The following is a 25,570-nucleotide window of genomic DNA, read 5'->3' as shown; positions in this document are numbered from 1 at the left end:
ACTAGTAAGGTATAAAATGGAGCAAAACAATTTGTCAATGGTACAAAAGCTACTAGTGTTAGTTCCATTCAGTCCAAAAAATTAGTGTGTCTATCTAGTCTCAAAATATTTCTTGACCTTGGAATTAATCTGTATGTGCCATACATAATAGAACACCTGAATATTATGTATCTGTAAATTTACATACCACAACATCTTTTTGTAATGTGCCATTCATTTTAATAATACTTTCCAAGGAAAAAATAAAATTAACTATCATAAAAATTCCCAACACAGACCTCTGCAAAGACATTATGAAAACTTTTAATATTGCCAGCAAAATTTAAAAATGTGTGTGCCGCTATTTGTTTTAGAAGTCTCCCACCACTGTTATTTATTCCTAACTGTCCAAAGGTTTAGTGTGCTCAGTGCTTTAGTGTGCTAATTTATATGGCTTGCAGGTGCCCAATATTTAACTTCAAAATCATCCTGAGTTTGCAAATAATACAGCAAATCCATGCATATACTAAGAAAAATTATTTTCCTTTACAAAACACTCATGCAACTGATGAAGAACTGGGAATCCCATGAACTGCTGTGCTTGTTGGAGTTCCACTTATGGCATTGAAAATGTGTAGTGAATTAGACATAACACTGGTCTTTTCTTCAACAGGAACAATCTTAAATGGAAATAAACAGAGATATAACTTCACCCAAAAACTGATCAATAAAACAGTGCACTATTTTCAAAATGTACTATTTATATAGTCCATTTCTATTCAATTCAATTGCATACAATTGTCTTGTTTGTGGAGGTAAACATTATTATTGTATTCTTCCAGTATTGCATTGAATGTTAAACCTTGCTGTAACTTCTCAATATACCTCTCTAATTAAATGGTTTTCTTTCTGGCTAAGATTCAAACAGCTCACAAGTTAACAATGGCAATTACTTCTGAAGAAGAATACAATAATCAAATCTCAGCTCGTCTGGAAAAATGTAAATGCAGACCAGGGTGTGGGCATTATTAAAATGAAAATTTGCAGATTATTCACTTCTCAGTCAAACACAAAATATTTACTCTTGACTGCTGGCAGAGAAAGAATTATGGACGATTAAATGATAATTATAAAATCATTCAAAACCTTTGCTGTGCTTTGCCACTAGGACTGTTCTTCTACCATTCTCGCTCTGAGACTCGATTCCATTTTTCCTAAACAGCTGGGTTATATACATCCCATCAGTATGGAACAGCACATTCCTCAGAATGGTGTCCATAGACTGATTTAAAAAAAGGATCTTACACAGGGAGAATACTCTAAGTTCACAATATACTTCAGATGTGGGGAAAAGATGAAAGAGAGACAAAGGCTGTTCATAACTATGTTATAGCAATAAAAGGGATTATACAAAACTAGACAGAGACCCTGAAATAAGAAAAAGAATATTACCATCCCATCTGATCACGTTTGTGAGCAGCACAGTAAAGAAAGAGAAATTTGTTTAGATTCATTTATATTAAAAACCCCTCTTGATATAGCATTTGAAGTTTCTTGCAACCAACTGGTTATTCACTATAATAATAATTTAGGGCATCTTATATTAATTAGCTTTTTCATTGCCTGCAGAAAAAAAATAAATTGATGAAATGTTCAGTGAATTTATCAACTGTAGAAATAGGATACGGTTATATAAAATTTACATTTTAAAGACTTCAAAATGAATTGCAGACAAAAGGTGACCTGTGAATTATAATTTCTAATTAAAATTTTCTTACATTGTATTTTTATTTCTCAATATGGAATTTCAAATGTTGAAATTTAATATAAAACTTGTAACAAATGATTCATTTTGCTTTTAGGCAACATTTAGCTGAATTAGCACATTTTCTCATGTATCATACTTGTATAATAAGAACAAATTGGCTTATTATCACAGTAGTGTATATTACTCCAGCCTTACAATGTCATGTATCAGGGTTTATAATCACAGGAATGGAAACTGTAAGGAAATCAATTGCACCCTCATGTCTGTTCCTCAAAACATCTACCCCTCATGTCCTGTACTCCTCTCAATTCCATTTATTTAAATATCTGCTTAGTGCCTTTATAAAATTCTTCTTCTCTCTAATGTTGCTGAAATTTCTACTATCTTTCTAGATGTAATTGCAGTTTTATTTTAGATTTCTCAATTTACTCTATCCACCTGGCCCACATTTAAATTCTCATTAAATCCTACAGGTTGAATCTCTCTTTTCCATCACCCTTGGGACCTGGCTGGTTCCAAACCAGATAATTTTCTGGACCACGGGAGGTCAATTTTATCTAGCAGCATTACTAACACTTTCACTGCTTACTGGTCTGTTAGGCTGTGTCTAGATTATCTACATCCCTTTCGACAGAGGGATGTAAATTAGGCACTTTGAAATTGCAAATGAAGCCAGGATTTGAATTTCCCGTGCTTCATTTGCAAAATCACATTATGGCACTCTTTCAAAAAAGAGCTACTTCAAAAGTAAAACCGTGGTCTAGACAGGGTTCTTTTGAAAAGGGAAGGCTTTTTCGAAAGATTCTGTGAACTTTTGAGGTTTGAGACCGCGTGCACGCAGGGAGCCGCTTTTAAGCTAGCACCCATGAGCACTGGCTCCTGCCTTCCCATCCTGGGGGACAGGGGCCTGCGTGTACCTGTGCACATTAACAGATGGGCCCAGATCCATTGGTTAACCATAAAAATGATCACACTTTCATATACCTACTGTATACTCCAAGTTTCACCATAAGTTCATATTATGACATGTCAAAAATGTTAATAAAAGACAGTTAAATAAAAATTTAAAGATACACTGATATAACATACAATTCTATGTATTTAAAATCTCACTTCCCTACAAGAACAAGAACTCATTATTGAATAGAATTCACTTTACAGAGCAGAAAACCCTTTGTATGAATAGATAACATTGTGAACAAGATTGTAAAATGCCAATCATAAAATGAAACAAGTACAAAATGATTTTGGATAGAAAAATTCTGTAATTAATATACCTAAGAAAATCTTAGTTCACACTTCTACAAAATATTTGCTGCATAAAATATTGTTAGAATAAATATTTCAGAAGAAAATTTAAGTTTAGATACGATATATAATCATACTATGTATACTTACATTTCCTCAAAGACAAAAATCTTTAATGGATTTAAGTATTTTTATTTTAAAGAAATGTTGGTTGAAGTCAACAAAAATCCCCCTCAGCATTAAAAAGTGAAGTTTTAAACCATTTCCTCTCTATTAAATTGTTACTCTGTAACAATTAACATGGAATAATTTCAGCAAATTTTATGTAAGAAATGAATACTTACAGAAACTTTTGTACTGAGGTTCCATGTAGACTACTCATTGACAGTCCATTTTTAAAATACTGAGCTTTTGTTATATCTTTGTTAATTATTAATTAAAAAAACTAAATTATTTCATTTTCAGTAAATATGTTACAAATATAACAAATTTCAAATATGATAAATTGACAAATTAAAGAAAATTATGGTGTGATCTCATGACAGTATAAGAGTTCTGATGCAAGAGCAGAACACTGAAAAAAAATATTGAATATTTCCCCTATATCTTTGCTGGTGTGATATATAATATTTAGGATTCAGTACATACTTGTTCATGCATTATTTCCGAAAGTTCTTTTGCCATTTCTCTGTAGTTGGCCTTCATTTCTTCTTGATATTCTAACTGATCTTCCTTTATAAGTCGTTCATTTATACCCAATGCATGACCACAAGCCTCAACAAATTGTCTGAAGTTGCATAAAAAATAGAAAAGAAAAAAACATAGCATGTATGCAAAATCCAGAGGAGTGATGTCAAATGCTGTTGGTTAGTTTTAGTATACTTTGTAAGCATGTCAAGGGTGCTAGTAACATTAAAGTAAATGACCTAAAACACCCTGCTTAAAACATCAGTCTTTAAAAGTTATTCTGTGGACATTCAGACAGTTTACCTGAAAACTTCCTTCAGTAACTTCACTTTATTGTCTGGATATTTTTTGGTATTTGTGTCATCTAAAAAAGCTCTTGCATATGCTAATGGACCAGCATTAACCTAAAGCAAAAACAAGGAATTTTACATAAAGATGATGAGCTATGTTACCATATTGATTCACCCACCCACTTCTCTCAAACTGGTTTGGCTATTTGTTCTTAAGTTAATGTATTGTTTGTTAAAAGTACCGAACAGATAAAATAGGAAACAAAACTTCTCTGTTTATTCAACAGGTACAATACAGCAATACATTTCCCCATTTAAATGTGCTGAATACTGACCTAGAAGGTGCATTTGAAGAGTGGCAGCAAAATACAATCTCTGATAAGACTGCCAACACATAGGAAATTTGTCTTACTTTCCTATGGCCAGGCAGATGGAAGACTCAGACTACTGCTAGTGATCTGCTTATTTATTTCCATTATTTAAAAACAATCAAAAATTGTAAACACAAAATGCCTGTGCAAAATCATAATTGTTATCCCATTCACTCTCTCCATTTTATCTAGCTGCTGAGCCTCCTCTTAAAGCCGAAGATTGTAAATTCTTTGGCGAAGGCCTGTACAGTTTAAGACCTGACCAGACAGTAATGTAACAAATAAACATACAATAAAAAATATATTGTCTTAAATGCACCATGCTTGACAGTCTGTTACCAATGTATGGATCTTTCACCTGCAAGAATTCAGTCAGTGAGAACTGAGTGTCATCAGGGGCTCTCAAAGACCAGTCACATACATGCACTGAAAGTATGAAAAATGCTAGAGCAATAGTTAAGCTGTCAGGCTCAAGTAGTACAGATTGGGAAGTCAAGAAATAAGACCTGGGATAGGATATCATCACTACTGGGAGGAGAGATTGGTGATCTCTTCTACAGCTCCACTTTGTCAGAGTACCACAATCTTGTTGGCTAATTTGGAGAGAGGTATTATTTGTTTCTTCAACTAGTTCAGGCAGTAGGAAAAATGGTTCAGAAAAGCAGGTGGAAAGTGGGTTAGGGACATGTATATAAACCCATTTAGCCATTTAGCTGTTGACTATTCCCAAAAATCTTAAGTTTTCTTCTTCAATACATAAATACCTAATTACATTTGACATGATGTAAACAGTCTTTCTAGGGATAGCCTACTTTCTGGGATATCAATTGAATACTTCCCGATTCAGAAGCTATTCTGAATTTAACCTGCCAGTGAAATTTAGTGTTTACAACACCATGTCCTTTGTGAAAACTCGTTGCCCAAGTAGTTCTGATGATTAACAACAAAACTTTAAAGTCATAATGGTCCCTTCTGACCCTAAAGTCTATGAGTCTGTGAGTCACTTCACAGGGTGGCTCGGGTGTGGGACTTTAGAAAGAATTCAACTTCTGCAAGAATTCTCACATGCTTACAGATGCATTATCTTAGTGAGTACATATTCTTGCCTAAAGAATTCTTCAAACAACGATGTAGGCAGAGGGAAAATTCTGTCTTGCTTGCAGATAGATGTCTGCATTTGGACTTTGCTTGCTCATCCTCTCTTTTTGAATGAAGACTGATGGTATCCATCACTTCATTCTCCAAGGCCTCCAATACATCTGGGAGAGAAAGATTCTCTCCTGTTTTTTTGGCTTGAGATTATCATGGTCCAGAGCTAAGTTACTTTTCTTTAGAGGAGGAACTAATGTTCAAAAAGATCAGGATTCTTAGCTTTTTCTTTTCCGGCCTTTTATATATTTTTAAAAAAAGAGATATTCCACTGTCAGCAGATCACCAATTTTAGTTTTTTAAATACAAATGCGTTCTTTAGTTCCTTTTGAGGCTCTTGATAATTTCTCCCCTTGGTTTTTTGCATATATAATCTCTCATACCATCTTCAGGTAAAACAAAGGACAGGAATTTGCAGCATTCTAAGACTAATAAGATGGTCTATTAGGTGATGAGCTTTAGTGGGTCTGGCCACGGCTGCATCTCTATCACTATTCTCAGGTAGTTTCCTGTCTCAGCAACAGAGAGGAAGGCTAGGAGAGGGTGCTCTGCAGTCCAGCGAGGCTGTCTGTAGAGACCAGACTGCTGCTGCTTCTAATGGCATCTTGTGTATGTATGTGTTGCACATTGGCTGGAAACATCTCTTTAAACATTGTTTTACAATCAATCACGATTTTGTAATTTTCACATGATTATAAATAAAACAAAGGAAAAAGGAAAACCTGGTTTTAGAGATGGGCTGTCACCCTTAAAAGCTATGATGGCACAAATTCGTGGTTTCGATATAGAATGTGTGTACGTGTGTAACTAATACACATAAAGCCATGTTAAAAGTACCTCATTTAGATGTAAAGATAAAAATGCTGAAACTTCATGTATCATGTTTTGTTGGGGAAAGGAACATATGAAATCTAGTGCACAGGTAGACAAAGGATCTTACCTGAACGCTGACACTTCCCTGTAGCTTTAGCTGCAATTTGATCATATCTACTTCAGCTGAAGAACAAAGCTGCCTGAGCTCTGCAACCTTCTTACTCATTTCATCAATTGCTACTTCAATTGGGTTTAGATCTGTATGATGCTGATACATTACAGGAATGCGCTTCTTCACATATGGGAAACAATGTATAGCTAGGAAAAGAATACAGATTAAGTAATCAGTTTGATTATATAAAGCTAATTTTAAATAGTTTACATGTTAGAAGAGTTTTTTGAGGAATTTTGTAAAAGGTTATATGCTTGTAATGAATTTTATTGCTACAACCATAAACCAAACAATCTTTTGTTACATAATACACAAACATGATGTTAAATTCACAAAGTAAACAAAATGAAAATGTTTATTCTCCAATATCTTTCCGTTATCTAGCCTTCAGTATTCTTTGTTAAAAGTATAAAAAAAGTTCAGTGTGTCCTTTTAAAACATTTCAGGATGGATTCAAAAGTGCTTAGATTGGTGTGATTCTATTACTACTGAAATCAAGTGTTAGCCAACTGAATTTCCTTGCTTTTATGGATTATCTATTTCCAAACACTGCTTAAAATTAGCATTTTCCAAGGTTTTCAAAGCTGTTTTCCACCCTCTTTTCAGGAAAATGAAGCTAACAACAGCCCTTTCAACTCTGCCACATGGTGGTGAAGATTTACACATTCAAAGGCAATGTGCCCCATACCTCAGGAAACTGTCTTAAATGATCAAAGTCTACAGTACAGTAACCTATGAATGACATATGTAATACTTCTTTTTAAAAAGTACTGTTTGTTATAGTCCTCATAGAAACACTATGTATGAGTCAGCATGTAAAATAATCATCCGCTGACCTTGACATACAAGTGATCTAATTTATTGCAGTTCAGAAGCAATAAAGAAATCATGTGCTTAAATTAAACTTCTTTTGCAAAGGAAGGTATTTTTTGAAACATTAGATAATTTAATTGTTTTAGAGAAATATGAAAATGTACTCATTTGATAATTATACTGCATAATACGACTTTTTACCAAAGAATGTGTTATAAAACAGGATTATAAATTAAGTTGTTAATTTCTTAGCAAAACTTAATTATATTTTCCTTTAAATGATAGACTTACCCAGTGGAAAACTAACACTACTATACCATAATCTATTTCAGTCATTGCACTGGAGAATGAAATCCCTCAGGAGAAATATACCAATTTTTTAAAAAGTGTGTTCATTAGATGTATAAATTATGATAAAATATAATATTTGCTAACTAATAAAGGTCAAGGACTTGATTCATAGAAGCATTTTGTAACATTTCCTTGTAATTTGCCTCTTACTTCAAAGGGGGTAGGGACCAGTACCACTGTATTAATGGGGTATGACAATATATTTTCCAGTACAGACAAGTATCAAAGATGTTCTCCAGTTAAAACAGAGAAGACCAGATATATGATTCCTGGATAAAAACTGAGTAGGAAATAGGCACAAATGTAATTAAAAATACTATGAAGGTCACCTTCAAAGAATCAGTATAAATTTTCCATGTCAAAGCTCTTTGATTCTGCCTTCTGGGTATTCCTAGCTTCAATACCAACATTTCTGGTCTATCAAATTCCAGAGCTACCTAAGAGTAGGGATGTAAGCGACTAGTCAAGTAACTGACTACGCAAGAAGGTAGTTTTTATCAGAGGCAGCGGGGGGGGAAGGAGGGGCGGTAGAGCAGGAGCCAGTGCTGGGGACAGCTAGCTTAAACACCGGCTCACCCCAGCACAGTATCTGTGGGGGGCAGGGGAGGCAGAGGTGTTATGGGGGACTGGGTGCGAGCTGTGAATCAGCTGTCCTGGCTCACGCTGAGTGCTGACTGCTGTCTCTGCGCCTTTGAAATGTAGCAAGAGCTGCCTGTGGCTAATCAAGTAGTCAATAGAAATTCCATTGACTACTCGATTAGCTGATTAATCAAAATTTTACATCCCCAAGAGCCACATGATCTTGACCCAGTGGATTCGTCACTGGTCTTAGACATGAGAGTGGTGCTTAGTAGCTCTTTGATGTAGTCTTTCCTTGGTTCTAAATAGTAGACTGACAACTGGCATTAACAACTTCTTCTAACAGATCGAGGTTGAGGCAGATTTCTTACTCCCTTTGAATTCAAGGTGCTGATGATGGCCAGTATTTTAATTTGCATCTTGGCTCTCATCTAGGAACCATTCACAGTCATCAGTAACAGCATTATAACATTTTTTGATTGGCAAAACTTAAAGCTGGTGTTTTTATTGGGATCAGCCATGGTACTCGCTGGAAATGAGATACTATACTATTAATATAGAAATAGAGAATGGGTCAAACCTGAGTAGGGCCACAATGCTGCAGAACTAACAAACAATCTAACTTAAAAGCTAAAACCATAATATAGAGTTTCTCAAACTGTGGGTCCCGACCCCCTAGGGAGTCGCGAGCAACTTAGAGGGAGTTTGTGAGCAACTGAGGGGGTGGTTGCAGCAATAGAAAGGGGGGTCACGAGCAACTGAGAGGGGGACTGCGGTATCACAAATTTGAGAACCCCTGCAGTCCTGTCTTTTGTTTCAGCTAGACCAGACTAACACGGCTGCATCTCTATCGCTAGGATATAGTAAGGGCACTGACAGACAAAAGCATCAAGGACACTAGAAGGTTCTCACCTGCTTCTCCTATGGGAGATGACTAGAACACAACAGCAGTTGGGAAAGAGTTCCCTTTTATATCTTCCTGGTTAATATGTGGCCACAAGAGAGTTTGAGCAGACCCACTGGATGCTAATACCTGAGCATGTGCAAGCATACAAGTAACTCCAAAAGGAGAATCAGTTCCCAAGCTACACAAGTGTAGTTACTAGAATTGACCAGGAAAAAAACTTAACCCCGCCCCTCACAAAAACCCAACCAAATCCTGAAATTTTTGGATTTTTTAAAACTCTGAATCGGGACAAAAATCCAAAACCTTCTTTTTTTCAATCGAACTGCAAGCCTACAATATTTGTTAATCCAAACTAAAATATGCTTCCAGGGGTCCCATGGAGTCTCAAGTTCTGGTGCTGAGGAGCTGAGAACGCAGGCTATCAAGGAGACAAGTGTGAAGACCAGGCACATTTCTGATGGAGGTTTCTGTCACAAATTTCACAGAAATTGATATGTTCTTTCAGAATGTTAGAATGTCTAAGAACTGGAATTTTCCAAAGGAAAGTGTTCCACTAGAAAATATCCAGACTGTTCAAGTAGCAAACCTAACCCTATGCAGTATTTCTGGACAAGAAGTAAAAAATACTTAAAAAGTAACATAGGATTCGTAAACTAGCTGACTGAAAATAGATAGACTGAATTACGACATTTGGGTTAATGCTGCTACTGTAGATCAAAGCCTAGAAAGTTGTTTAATTACCATAAATGGTCAGAATCCCAGGTTTATATTTTATTCAAAAGATACTTCTTTAATATTCCATACATATATAGTGTCTTCCATATGAAAACCACAAAGTATTTTGTAAGCATTAGTAAGTGGCTACATCAGTAAGATGTAGAGAAGTTTATTATCCTCATTTTAAAGATAGTAATTGGAAAGTTAAGACATGAATGACTTGTTCAAGATTATACTGGAAGTTCATAACAAAGCAAACCAATTAAATCAAGACTGAATCCTATGACATAGCCAGATCATCAGCTCTTCCAGTAACACAGATATCTTTGATAATAACTTGAGGCACTAAGTAAGTACCAACACAATAAGGAACTTTTGCATCAGCTCAATCACAATTACTGATACTTTAAGCACATAGGTTTTCCATAGGTGTCTTATCCAAGCTCACAGCCCTAACTCATATGTGTAGAGTCCTACAAATCTGCAGATATCTGTGGGTATCCACGCCTATGGATGCGAATGCAGATATCCACAGCTCATTTTTGTGGCTACAAATGTGGATACACATTTTGTAACCACACAGGGTTCTACATATGAGGAGAACTCTGAGCCCTAGTTTTCACCTTATGATGTCCTGCATTATTACTAAATGTAGGTGTACATTGCATGTAATAAGGGTACGTCTACCCTCCATCTACACAAGCCGCCCATTATTTCGAAATATTTTTTGAAATAATGGGCGCACTATTTCGGCATCTCAGTAACCCTTGTTCCACAAGAGTTGAGGGATGTCTCGAAATATCATGTTATTTCAAAATTTGGCACTGTATAGATATGACAAATTTCAAAATAAGTTATTTTGAAATAGATTCGAAATAAGATACGCAATTTGCATAGTGCAAATTATGTATCTTATTTCGAATTTAGGGTGTTGTGTAGATGCACCCTAAGGGAGGTAACCACAAAAAATATTAATTTAAACCTAAAGGCTATATGGGATCCTATTCTTCTGCCATCTTCCTTCACAAAGCACAATCAGCAGTTATTGGAGTGTAAAATAATCACATGGCAAAATTTACAATCTTACAGAACAATATGCTTACAGAAACATAAGAGGAAGGACACTGTTACATTTTAAAATACTATCACGAAGTGTATGTAAAGTTAAAAGAAAAAAAATGTGTGTGGCCTAGACCTAATCTTAGGCTTATTCTGCTCTAATGGCTAATATCAACAGTCTTGTTAGCATGAAATCCTTGGGATTTGCCTGGAAAAACAGAAGATATTATTCACTTACAGAATACCAAACATCAAGAGTTAAATTTAAAGACATAATATAAATAAAGCAATTATCTTTAAAAAGAGAAAGTCGTCATACAATACCTGTCAAAATAATTCGTCGTTTACACTGTTCTTGCACTCCTCCTTGTCGTTTACCAGATTGAGTAAAAGGCATTTCAAACATAAAGCGACGAATATTGTGAGATCTTTCAAACTCTGTTTTTCTCTCTTGCAATTCCTTTTCTTCAAAATATGGCACTACATGTGTAACTTGTATATATGCATATTTTGAGTCCAAATCCCTGGGATTCACCTTTAGAAAAATAGAAAAATGTTTAATCACAACTATTTTGAGTTAATTTTCTATTTTAAATGGTACAGGTTTTAGAATATAAATTTGGCTCTGATTTTGCAAGTAAATCCCCACATGAAACCCCTGCTTTCCACTGATTTAAAAACTGAAGTACCTTCATTTATTAACTTAAATGTTACAGGCAATTTACAGTATAACATTAGTACATTTGTGTAGTTAAACAATTTTCTACATTTTGATAATACAAGACTGCAGGTAAGAGAGACATATCCAAGGCAGTGTCAACATAAGAACGGCCGTACTGGGTCAGACCAAAGGTCCATCTAGCCCAGTATCCTGTCTACCGACAGTGGCCAGCACCAGATGCCTCAGAGAGGGTGGACCGAAGACAATGATCAAGCGATTTGTCTCCTGCCATCCCTCTCCAGCCCCTGACAAACAGAGGCCAAGGACACCATTTTATCCCCTAGCTAATAGCCTTTTATGGACCTAACCTCCATGAAATTATCTAGCTTCTCTTTAAACTCTATTATAGTCCTAGCCTTCACAGCCTCCTCTGGCAAGGAGTTCCACAGGTTGACTACACGCTGTGTGAAGAACATTCTTTTATTAGTTTTAAACCTGCTCCCCATTAATTTCATTTGGTGTCCTCTAGTTCTTCTATTTAGGGAACTAATAAATAACTTTTCTTTATCGGCCCTCTCCACACCACTCATGATTTTATATACCTCTATCATATCCCCCCTCAGTTTCCTCTTTTCTAAACTGAAAAGTCCCAGTCACTTTAACCTCTCCTCATATGGGACCCATTCCAAACCCCTAATCATTTTAGTTTCCCTTTTCTGAACCCTTTGCAAGGCCAAAATATCTTTTTTGAGGTGAGGAGACCACATTTGTACACAGTATTCAAGATGTGGGCGTACCATAGTTTTATACAGGGGCAGTAAGATATTCTGTGTCTTATTTTCTATCCCTTTCCTAATAATTCCTAGCATCCTATTTGCCTTTTTGATCGCTGCTGCACACTGTGTGGAAGTTTTCAGAGAACTGTCCATGGTAACTCCAAGATCTCTTTCCTGATTTGTCGTAGCCAAATTAGCCCCCATCATACTGTACGTATAGTTGGGGTTATTTCTCCCGATGTGCATTACTTTATACTTATCCACATTAAATTTCATTTGCCATTTTGTTGCCCAATCACTCAGTTTGGTGAGATCTTCTTGGAGTCCCTCACCATCTGCTTCTGTCTTGCCTATCCTAAACAGTTTTGTATTATCCGCAAACTTTACTACCTCACTGCTTACCCCTTTTTATTTAATTTGATTCTACATTAAATTTCGTCTAGATTAAATTTCGTTTAATTAAGATGCTACATTAACAATAGATTAAGTTGGCACAACTGAGTACTCAAAATGAGGAAACAGATACTGGTACTTCGTCTCTCTGACTGTTACAAGGATAATCTGGAAATAAAAAATTATTATGGTTATAAAGATCATGTGGAAAAATTTAAATTAAAACAAAACACCCTGAAAGGCCTTCAGATTATGAAGATTGCATGTATGACTTTGCACATGTCATTCTATGTTTGTGTCTCAACTTGCCCTCTGTAAAGTGTCAATAATTACACTTCCATAGCTCACAGTGGAATTGTTATGACCAGTGCTTTTTTTGTGATGGTACTGCCCGGCACCTTCAGTCAGAGCTTACCTGGAAAGAACAGAGCATACCAGCACCTCTGTACGCAAATGTCCAACATTTAAACTGTGTGTCTTAAAGGGGCTATGCTGGCCCCACCCCGGCTTTTTTTTTAACTCAACAACTTTCCCCCTGGAGTACTGGCACTTTTTTTTTTTTTTTAAAAAAACACACAAAAAAAGTCATAACCAGCACTTTTTTATGACCAAATATATATATATTTTTGACACTCATTCATATCTCTCAGGCACCCCAATACTATGACAATAGGGATCAAAAGGGATTTTTAAGTACATCAGAAGCAGAAAGCCTGCTAAACAACCAGTAGGGCCCTTGGATGATCGAGTTGCTAAAAAACACTCAAAGATGACAAAGTCATTGCAGAGAAGCTAAATAAATTCTTTGCTTCAGTCATCATGGCTGAGTATGTTAGGAAGATTCCCAAACCTGAGCCATACTTTTTACGAGACAAATCTGAGGAATTATCCCAGATTGAGGTGTAATTAGAGCAGGTTTTGGAACAAATTGATAAATTTAACAGTAACAAGTCACTGGGATTGGATGGCATTCACCCAAGAATTCTGAAAGAACTCAAGTGTGAAATTGTGGAACTATTAACTGTGGTTTGTAACCTTTCCTTCAAATCAACTTCCATACTTAATGACTGGAAGATAGCTAATGTAATGCCAATATTTAAAAGGTGCTCTAGAGGTGATCCTGGCAATTACAGATGAGCAAATCTAACGTCAGTACCAGGCAAATTAGTTGAAACTATAGTAAAGTATAAAATTGTCAGACATATAGATGAACATAATTTGTTGGGGAAAAGTCAACATGGTTTCTGTAAAGGGAAATCACGCCTCACTAATCTAGCAGAGTTCTTTGAGGGGGGTCAACAAATATGTGGACAAGGGGGATCTAGTGGATATAGTGTACTTAGATTTCCAAAAAGTGTTAGACAAGGTCCCTGAGCAAAGGCTCTTAAGTAAAGTAAATTGTCATGGGATAAGATGGAAGGCCCTCTTGTGGACTGATAATTAGTTAAAAGACAGGAAACAAAGGGTAGGAATAAATGGTAAGTTTTCAAAGTGCAGAGCTAACTAGTGGGGTCCCCTAATGGTGTGTGACAATAGCTAGGAAATTCAAAATTAAGGCATTTTTTCAGAGCCATTATGACCCTTACCTCCTACAGCCAATATTTTATTCAGATGTGTGGCAGGTCTGCACACATAATGAGGACAGAATAGTGATGTTAGAAACTCAAGATTCTTGATTTTCTAGAAGTTCATAAAATGAAATCATGAAATTTTTGGGACAAACGTGTGCTTTACAAATAAACAGTCTTACTTTGCCAGAGTCCTGGATCATTTTGACGTTTTCTGATCCAAATTTGTCAGAATAGAGCTTGTGCAGTCTCTGAGAAATCTCTGAAAGAGGTGTGAGTTTAGGCTCTTTATAAATATACTCCTTTCCATCTTCATCTTCAAAAAATCCCTGTAAGAAACAAATAATTAGAATCATAGTAATTTATGCTTTTCAAGGCAAACTTAAATGTTCAATGTCACGGTTCAAGCAAAAGTAAAAATATCTATAAAAGCTATTAAAAGTAAAATCCAAGTTAAAAAGGTATCTATGAGAAAAACAGTGAATTATCTAATACAGAGTGAGTGCCCAGGTAATGAAAGCACACAACGTTACAAACTTATGAAAGGACTGTGGTAATTATATGATATGCTAACATTAAAAGATTTGGGATCAAAACTGATTTTTTATATTATTCCAAAATGAATGGTTTTCAACCCTGTTTCACTTGCCAAAAGATTTATATCCTTGCCAGAAGGAATTATTTGACTCTCCACTGAATGTTTCAATAACAACTTACAAAAAAATAATAAAAAAATTGAAAAACAGTTTTATAGGGTTTTACATACTTTAATGTATAGTACAATAAAACCACACCTACTTTCTCATTTAAAAGCCTTACATTATATTAAATATAAATATTTGTGTGTTTGCACCAGTTAAATCCATCTGTTTTGAAACCTTGGTTGAAACAAATATAGAGATGAATGGTATGTGAAACAGGTGACTGCTTTAAAGCAAAAAGCCACGTCTGAGTTAATGTTTTAAAACAGAAAATAAGTATTTGTCATAAAATGGAAACAGACAAAACAACAAAAGAAACAGAACATAACATGTATAAACACAGGCTACACTGAAAAGAATACCCACATCAAACTAAGCTGAAATGCAGTAATTTTTACTGCATTGCTTGCTTTTTAAGCAGCTACTGTAATTACCTCCACATCTCTTTCACTGTCTGTAAACTGGTATTGCTATAAAGTTATAAAAGACAACAGAATAAATTGAAGGTTATATCACTCAATGTAGTTTACAATCTCCCCCCCCCCCCCCGTCCCTAAACCAGGGCTACTCAACACGTGGCCCGCAGGCCAGCCTGTTTGTTTGTGGCCCGCAGTTTGGTTTGGGTACACGCAGCCCAGGCGTGGGAGCCAAAACAAAAAAAGTAGTCAATATAATAGTCTTCTGTTGATATGCATTTTAGTAGTTAAATTTCTGGACTGTCATTACTCATTAAAAGTGCGGTCATATGGGTTAAATCAGGTAAATATTGCATTGTATTAATATCAGCAGAACTGACTTAAATGGGGCTTGCGTGTTGGGTAGTCTTGCCTTAATCTATGTATTCATGCCCATCAGTGTGAAAAGCTATTTGCATATATGTGCAACCACACTTAAGTTGTGGCCCTCGGCATGTGCTGTGAGTATCATTGTGGCCTCCAGAGCTTCTAAAGTTGAGTAGCCCTGCCCTAAACAGCCTGTCGGCCCCATAGACACACACACACACACACACACACACGAACGTACACAGTATTTGGCTACTGTGGCATAGTTTTCAAATATGCCCACTCAGCCATAACTTTTAATTTTGTTTTTTGAAGCATGCAGTGCTGATGCACAGAGAATAGGTGATTTTGTTTCTGTAAATAGCACTGAATGTTATTTTTGGAATTATACCAGCTTAGAATACATATAGATCTGAAAAGCAAACTTGCAAACCACACTTCAGAACCAAAGATGTTGCTCAAAAAATTACTAAGAATTATCATTAGGGAGAACTTACCGCAGCCTTAAGATAGTAAAAAAAAGGAAGAAAAAGAAAGAAAAAGCAGAAAGTTTACTGAGGAAGAAAAGGAGGAATTATACTGGAAATGACAAATCTATTAAACGAAACAACATTATTTAAGATGTTTATTCATTTCTACCAAAATAAATGTATCATGCTTTTTATTCTACAGAATCAATATAGAAATCAAAGGAAAATTGTGCATCAGGATATGTTGCAAAATGTTTACCTTTTTTACTGAATTTTATAGTTGAAAAGGTGATATTAAATAATGCTCACCTGTCCAAAAAACGCTACTCTGAAATAAGTGCCGAGTAGTCTTTTGCCTGTATGCATAACTTCTGTTACTTTACTGTATGCCCGATGAAGTGTGTCATATAGATGAGCCAGTCTCTAAAAAACACCACAGAATTTTGGAACAGCAGCACTTAGAAACAATACTTTCTATTTATTTTAAACATAAAAAGCTTCATGTAAAGAAAAAGCTCTTTTAGTCGCTAACATCAACTTTCTAAGAGAAAATGTATTAACAAGAAACAACACTACCATCACGTAGGATTTTAAAGCAGTGGAGTTAAGCCATCAAAGACTAGATTGTTATGTTCCTTCTAGTGCTCACTAAAGGACAATGCAGAAAAGGATTAATATCTTATTCCTTCTATGTTTTCCTCTTCGGATTCAGGGGAGAGTGCATGCGAGTGAGTGAGTGAGTGAGTGTATACGCGCAAGCAAAGGAAAAAATGGAGAGAATAAACTGATACCATCATAGCAATAACAGATTACTACCCTCCATATACTGGCTCAGTTGGTTTGACTGGCACATTCAGGGATGACATAGCCAATGCTTAATATCAAAATGACTATACTGGGGCAGACCAATGATGTATCTAGCTCCGTGCCCTGTCCTCCAACAATAACCAGTGCCAGATGCTTCAAAGGGAATCAACAGAACAAGGAAATCATCAAGACATCCAGTCCCAGCTTCTGGCATTATAGGTTTAGGAACACGTACAGCATGTCTGCATTGCATTAAAAAACCCCAGTTGGACCATGTTTGCAGACTCAGGCTAAGGAGCTGTTTAATTTTGGTGTAGATGTTTGGACTCTGGGATCCTCCCACTTCACAGGATCCCAGAATCAGGGTTTCAGCCAATCCTGAACATCTACACTGCTATTAAAAAGCCTTTTAAAGACCAAGTTTCTTAGCCTGAGTCAGGTAGTATGGACTAAGGATATTAAATTGAGATTAATCAACTAATTGAATAGCCGAAGTAATCTGCATCGACTATTCAATTAGTCAATAAGGGAACCTCCGCCTTTGAAATATAGCAAGAACCCTGCTTGGGCTCTTGTACATTTCAAAAGCAGGGAGCGCATGGCCAGTGGGGGACTGTTGAGTCCCCAGCTTGCACCAGGCTCTCCACAGCACTTCTGCTTTTGAAATGTAGCAAGAGCTCTGCTCTTGCTACATTTCTAGGTGGAAGTCCCGCTAGTTCCCCACTGCACCCCTGTCCCTTCTCCCCACAGAGACAGTGCTGAGGGAAACTGGCTTTTAAGCTGCCTACCCCCAGCGCCAGATCCTGCTCCCCTGCACTTTGGTGCCTCTCTCTAATAGAGACAACAAGAGGTGGGGGAAAACAGCTAGTTGAGTCACTAGTTGACTATCGGATAAGCATTTGCTCATCGAATAGTTGTCTAGTTACTTACATCCCTAGTATGGACCAGTCACAGGTTTTTAACTGTAGTACAGCTATATCCCCAGAGCATAGGGTTGTATCCATGACCATCTTGGCCAATAGCCATTGATCAACCATGAACTTGCCGAATTCCTTTTAGAACCCAGTTGTTATTTTGGCCTTCACAACATGCTTTGCAAGAATTCCAGGCTTTGACTGTGCATTGTTTAAAGGAGCATGTCCTTATTTCAATTTAAAACATGTTACCTATTAATTTTATTGGGTGACCATGATTCTTATGTTATGTCAAGGGGTAAAAAAAACATTTCCCTGTTCACTTTCTCCACACCATTCATGATTTATAGACCTCTATCATATGTCCCTTTAATAATCTCTTCTCTAAGATGAACAAGTTTTTTTAAACACTCTTCAGATGAAAGTCGTTTGGTACTCCTGATACTTTTTGTTCCTTTTCCAATTCCAATATCTTGCTTTTGAGGTGGAACAACTGGAACTGCACACAGTATTCAAGATCTGGGCATACCATCGATGTATAAAGGCATTATGATATCTGTATCTTATAATTTATCCCTTTCCTAATTGCTGCTGCACAGTGAGCAGATATTCTGAGAACTATCCACGGTAAATCTTTCTTGAGTGGTAATAGGAAATTTAGACCCCATCACTTTGCCTGTATAGTTGAACTTATTTTTTCTAATGTGCATTACTTCGCACTTATAAATCTTCAATTTCATCTGCCATTTTGTTGTCTAGTCACCCAGTTTCATGAGATTTCTGAACTCTTTGCAGTCATCTTTGGACATAATTTTGAGAAATTTAGTATCATCTCCAAATTTTGCCGCCTCAGTGTTGACTCAATCTTCCAAATAACTTATGAATATGTTCAACAGCACAGGCCTTAGTATAGATTTTCCACTATTTTACCTCTCTCTCTATTATGAAAACCACCATTTATTCCTACTCTTCCCTCTGTTTAAGCAGATTCTAATTCCATCTTATTCAAAGACTGGTGAAGGACCTTATCGATGGATTGCTCTTTTCCACATCTGTTGACAACTGCAAGGAATTTTAATAGATTGGTGAGGTATGATTTCCCTTTACAAAAGCCATGTTGATTTTTCCCCCCAACATACGGTGTTTCTCTGTGTCTGATAATTCTGTCCTTTAGTTTCAAAGAATTTCTCTGGTACTGAAGTTAGATTTATTAACTCATAATTGTCAGGAATTTCACTGGAACCTTTTTAAAAACAAAACAAAACAAAACAAAACAAAAAAAAAACCATTACCTATTCCCCCACCCATCTGCTGACAGGAGAAAGTAGAGAATGAGGGAGGTTGTGCAGGCACATAATCCTTTCTGACATTTCTGTGTTATCATATAACTGGGACTGTGATCAAGCCCAAACTCACTTACCAAAGGTCATATATCAAGTGAATATAATACATCCCTCAATTTATATCAATATTGCATTTTCAATACTATTTATTATTACAGTAATGTGATATCAAGTGAATATTGAATAACATTTATGAAAAACAATCTTGAAAGTAATGGTACTAAATGCTAAAAATCATTAAGCATCTGCAACTCCAACTGTCTTAAATGGCTGTTAAAGATGCTCAGAACCTCTTTGGAGTTGGACTTGTGTATCTGCCACTAGTTTTCAGTTGGATAAAAAACATTTGAAAGTAATTTAATTACACTAGCTTTTTATCATTATATGCAAGATCATGCACCACCTGCATATAAAAAGCTTTTAATAAAGACATCTGTTTTTGTCCATTGATTTTTAATTGGACACATAACAAATTCCAATGATAAAAGGCAAATACAAAACCATTTAGTTCTTCAAGGTGTACACGAAGCAGGACCTGTGCAAGCGAAAGACCAAAAACTTATGCTTTTAAATTAAACATGCCACTTTAAATCTGAATACTTCAATTCAAATTGTTCGGATACTATATTATGCAGAGAGATTGATATAACATATGTTATAGATTCAAAAGGCTAGATTGTTTTCACCAATTTAAAAACAGAAGCATCCCAAATACCTCAAAATCTCTCCGTTTTTCATAAATGGGAATGATATGTTTGTAGATGTCAGCAATCAGTTCATATCGTTCAGCCTTCCAGAGTCCATCTGCACATTGCTCTAACAATTCCATAAGCACATCCTAAAGTTTTAAATAAATACAATTTATTTATTTTACATCGTTTTATTACGTCTACAGAACAGAACTTTCCAAAACACAAGGAAAAGGGCAGTTTATTGAAAAAAGATAGATTCCCAAAACAAAACTATATAATGGCACTGTATTTTAAGACAGAACATTGTTTTAGAAAAATCCAATATAATAACAAAACGACAAATACCATTTTTGGATGTGACTATATACATTTTGAATTTATTTTGTATATCATTGTTTTAGAGAACTTCATGAACGTCAACATTCAAGTATACTATTCCCATGGAACAATCCAATGGACATACACTTAAAGGAATACGCTTTGCTCCGTGTAATATTTATATGCAGTCAAGCAAATATGTTTTATAATTGCTTTTCAGAAGCCATTTATAAAGCAAACATTCTGTTTGTGAAAAACATTATTTAACAAAAAGTCAACTGGATACCAAACATTGTTTAAATTTAGTTTCCATAAGGACAACCCAACTACTTATGTTTTCAGTACAATTATCTGCATTACAGTAATAGATACTCAAAAATATATGCTTACTAATGCACATTAGAATTTTATATGTCATATCTGAAATAAATGGCAAATAATAAGAGCAAGAAAGTTTAAGAAACTGAGAAATATGAGGAAGCAGAAAAGGCTACGTAGGCATAACATTCCTGGCTTTCTTTGTTTTATTTTTAACCCTATCTTTTTTGTTGCAAGAAGATTAGTCAGGACAAATAGTTTATGCACTTAAGTGTGGTAACATTTTGTACAACAATGTTTTCTATTCTATATTCCACTATACCTCTTACAAGTTCAGAACATTTAAAAATAAAAATATGGGTTACTTGTCATTCGAATGTCCAATGTTCATTTTCCATATATTTTCAAATGCAATATTATTACATTAAAATCATAAGCTAACCTGATCTAACATATTAACTCTATCAACTGGAATACCACATGCAAATTTGCAATAGTATAGTGAAGAGAAATTTGACAGAGTTTGGAGAAAAGCTACTAATGTAGAATGATAAAGGGTTTGTAAAAAAATGGACTAAGGAAATATTAAGGAAATGCATTGTGTGTAAAATGCAGACTCTAGTGATTTATGACTCCAGGATAAAAATTAATTCAGGACTTCTACAAGAGAATTTGTTCCCATAAATTTGCAATGACTGTAATGAAATTAGTACCTTAAAAAAAGTTTAAATATTAGAATAATAAACCAAATTTATTTCAGGATTGGAGGAATAAAATATTTTATGTGGCCAAATTAAAAATGGCATTTGTTTCATATGGATTAGTAGAATTACATATGCTAGCACATTTAAACGAGTAAACATAATTGTTACGTAAATGAAATAATAGCATATCATCAGCCAAGTATATAAGCTTTATTATTTAGCACAGAATTATGGCCCATATATTTTATTTCAAAAAGTGGTATTTACATGGAACTATTTTTCATTCTAAGCAGTTTCAATAACATTTGGCAATCAATTTTTCTTTCATTTGTTTACTTGGGTCACCATTTAATGTTCAGAGGTATTAGATATATAGTTTGCATACACTTCAATATATTAAATAGATGAATTGTGAAACTGGTAACTTTTTGACTATATACTATCTCTTTCATCCCATTTTGCTTTTCTATTCCCCTGGTCATCTGTAGACTACTTGACTAATGGACTATAACATTTAAAAAGGGAGAGACTAAACTTTAAAATTGCGAATATATTCTCCCTTACATCACCCAGATCTAATATATGTTATTCTAAATGAGGCTACTTTTTTGGGGCATGGGGAGAATTAGATAGGCCCAACAATGTGTTCTAACAAGTCACTCTAGGGCATGAAATCATCTTTGCTATTTTACTCTCTTTAGCTGTGCTTCCCATGCTCTGTCTTGTTGGAAGAAGAGTACAGAATCATCTACAGAATTTAACAGGAGCACAATCAACACCATAATCTTTAATTTGCTATCTGCAGACATCAAGATACATGATTCTGCAAGAATTGATATACATACATTTCAAGCACTTGCTTTATGTTGCCTTGATGTAGCATATTGTCTGAGTATTCCACTTGATATGGATTTTTAAATTGTAACTTTATAGAAGATGATGTCTGCGACTACCCAGGAGATAAAGTATATAGTGCAGGCAAATCCATGTTTATTTAAATCATTACCTGGGGCTTCCACCAGCCCCACTTAATTTCTATGCAGTTCCCCTCAGCCCACCCATGGTTTAGACTGGGGCGGGGGCAGCAGTAATTTTTGCAGGGGGTCCACTTCACAAATTTTGGTAGTGGTTGCAACTTAGCTCTGCTCCAAAAAAGACAGGGCCTCAGGTGGAAGGGTGGGGCCTCAGGCAGAAGAGACAGTTCCCTCTAGGTACCATGCACCCCTGGTGGGGGGGGGGGGGGGAGAAGACTTTGCATGCTCCCCCACCTCCAGGTCATTAGGGACCTGGGGTGAGGGAGTGTGTAGTCATTAGCTGTCCAAAATGGCTGGTGGCTCCCTCTAGGCACTGTACCATATGTTGCAACTCATGTAAGGGTATGTCTACATTAGCCACCTAGTTCGAACTAGGGCGACTAATGTAGGCATTCGAACTTGCAAATGAAGCCTGGGATTTAAATATCCAGGGCTTCATTTGAATGTTCCCGAGCAGGCGCCATTTTTAAATCCCCTTAGTTCGAACGGACTGCCCGTGGCTACACGTGGCAGTCAGAAGTTAATCCGAACTAAGTCCTTAGTTTGGATTAACTGTTACACCTCATTGCAGGAGGAGTAACAGTTAATCCAAACTAAGGATTTAGTTCGGATTAACTTCTGACTGCCGCGTGTAGCCACGGGCAGTCCGTTCGAACTAAGGGGATTTAAAAATGGCGCCCTCCCAGGAACATGCAAATGAAGCCCTAGATATTTAAATCCCGGGCTTCATTTGCAAGTTTGAATGCCTACATTAGCCGCCCTAGTTCGAACTAGGGGGCTAGAGTAGATATACCCTAAGTGTGGGGTCGATGTCCAGGGCAGTTACTCCATAGGAAAGATATACAGTGATCGAATAAATGGCTTGGAAAAGGACTTAAAAAGAAGTCTTCATTAAAGGATAGGGGCAGTTGGGGACTCCTGTGTTTGGTATAGCAGGGAACAAACTCCCAATTCTTACAGCCAACCTTAACCCTCCTACGAAGGGGCTGGATGGTAAGGATCTGGCAATGGATTTGCTGGAGGGACTGGGACAGAAAAAGAAGGAGAGCGTGTAGAAGCCTCTCACCCTGGCTATGGTAAGTTCCGGGCAATGGAAGGGACAGGCATGGAAAAAGAGAGGGAGGTGGTAAAAGTCCTCGTATTAGATACATACTTTAAATCGGTGTTTCTCAACCTTTTTTTATAAAGTACCCCTTAAAAAAATAGAAGTACCTCCAGTACCTACAGTTTTCAGACACACAACATTTTTTTCTACCATTGCAAAACTTTGTTTAAACAACTTAACAGTAGCCGGTTGGGTGATGAAATTTTTGGGTGTAAAAAGTACAAAAATAATAAATCGCTGTAAAACTTAAAACAAAAATTCAGTTTTCTCCAAATTGCAGTTGTACTGATGCATCCCCCAGACTTCTCTCAAGTACTCCTAAGGGTATTCATACCACTGGTTGAGAAGCACTGCTTTAAACCACTAAGCCATAGAATTTACTGTTATCTTCAAATTCTAAATTAATTTTTCCAATCACATTTGTTGAATTTGTATTGCTTATCAGATGCTCAAAACTAAACACGCATCACTACTCTACAATATATGTTTACCTTTGAAAAATGTAAATATCAAAATCTGCTTACAGTGTACAAGTACTGATTTTTTTTTAAAAGCATGGCTCCATGAAGTCACGCTAACAAAGTATCTTTGGTTCTCACTTGTAATTTTTAAAATCTGAAACAGTATGTATGTTAACCTTAAATGCATGAGTGGATCTGCTGCTCAACAAGGAGCTTGAAGGAAGTTTTACAGAGGTTGCAGGAATATAGTAGAGTCCAATTTTGGAAAAATATATCCGAATACACTTGTTACCAAGTCTGCTTCCTTAAAGAATCTAGACCTGACATTGGCATACCAGAGGCTATTTGGATCATACACAGATCACAATGATTAACCATGTATCCTCTAGTTTATAACCAGTTAATCTCATATTTGTTTGATCCAATCTAATATAAACTTTAATTCGACTGAATACAAATTGAATTTGACCAGGACAGATCTCCTCACAGGTTGTAACAATATAAACTGAACTCTTGGCTTATTCCTGGTTCCATGGGAATACTGAGATATGAAGCTGAACTCTGTTAGGATGTGGTGACTCAATGGAAGCAGTAGATTTTTGGGGGGATGAGGGTGCATGAGTGTTGCTAAACGGGAGGGATACAGAAGGTACACTGGTAAAATATACTAGCACATTTAATTATGAGACAGTTAGATTTGGAATGCTGCACAGTTGACTATTGGTAAGAAATTCTTATAAATGTCTCCTAATCAACTCTAATCAGAAAGAAAATGATTGCTGAATCACAGAAGAATGAGTATGGTATACATGGTATAAGTGAACCATGAATTAAGAGACCTTTTGAACTGAGAGAGTTCTTCAGAATGTGTGTGAACCAAGAAGCCTTTCAAATGAGCTAATCCTAATTTTTTTCAAGGAACAATTCTTCAGTCAAACGGAGGGATGGGAAATATTAGAACCCCAGTCACTCATGGATTTTATACACATACTGGGGAGTATACAAAATTGTTTTGTCACTGTCCCCTTGTGAAATAATCAATAAATATTACGGTCCACATTTATAGATGAGGAAACTGAGGCAGAAAGGTTAAACATGACTCCACTAAAACCACACTAGAGAATTAGGATTAGAATACAGGCATCCCCGGCTCAGTTCAATAAAAGACGACAGTTACCTGTTCTGTAACTGGTGTTCTTCGATATGTATTGCTCATGTCCATTCAACATAGTTGCGTGTGCCTGCAACATGCACCGGTACTGGAAGTTTTCCCCTAAGCAGTACTCTTAGAAGCCGAGTTCTCCAGGACCCCCTGGAGTGGCACACACATGTACTAAATAAGGACACAAGGAAGGCCTTCTCTTGAGAGCTATGTAGCTGAAGCTTCCCTTCAGGAAATCCTGGTCTACTTGTTCCATATGAAGCGGCAAGGCCTTGCTTTGGCCACCATTAGTCTCCACCTGGCAGCCATTTCTGTGTTTCTTCCACTTATGCAAGGCCATTTGGTATTCTCCCATGATGTCACCTCTCAGTTCCTCAGAAGCCTGGAACACCTCCACTCTCAGGCCAGAGACCTTCTCCCGCAGTGGGACCTGAATCTGGTCTTGGCGCAGCTCACGG

At 36.3% G+C, this 25,570-nt stretch overlaps 1 protein-coding gene across 10 annotated transcripts in view; it reads right to left on the bottom strand.

The window, feature by feature from the left end:
* Positions 1–212: 212 nt before the first annotated feature.
* DOCK9 (dedicator of cytokinesis 9) overlaps positions 213–25,570 on the bottom strand; it is a 305,745-nt gene continuing 280,387 nt past the window's right edge. For all 10 annotated transcript variants that reach the window (XM_075918762.1, XM_075918765.1, XM_075918764.1 and 7 more), the window contains 8 exons: positions 20,034–20,156; positions 16,564–16,677; positions 14,484–14,630; positions 11,228–11,438; positions 6,433–6,623; positions 3,986–4,086; positions 3,644–3,782; positions 213–659 (listed from right to left, as the gene is read on the bottom strand). In XM_075918762.1, coding sequence (XP_075774877.1) covers positions 537–659; positions 3,644–3,782; positions 3,986–4,086; positions 6,433–6,623; positions 11,228–11,438; positions 14,484–14,630; positions 16,564–16,677; positions 20,034–20,156 — 1,149 coding nt within the window. In that variant the 3' untranslated portion in view covers positions 213–536. The remainder of the gene's footprint in view (positions 660–3,643; positions 3,783–3,985; positions 4,087–6,432; positions 6,624–11,227; positions 11,439–14,483; positions 14,631–16,563; positions 16,678–20,033; positions 20,157–25,570) is intronic.

This window comes from Pelodiscus sinensis, chromosome 1 (assembly GCF_049634645.1).
Source record: "Pelodiscus sinensis isolate JC-2024 chromosome 1, ASM4963464v1, whole genome shotgun sequence".
Lineage (NCBI taxonomy): Eukaryota > Metazoa > Chordata > Testudines > Trionychidae > Pelodiscus > Pelodiscus sinensis.
This window is presented reverse-complemented; position numbering and strand designations above follow the sequence as displayed.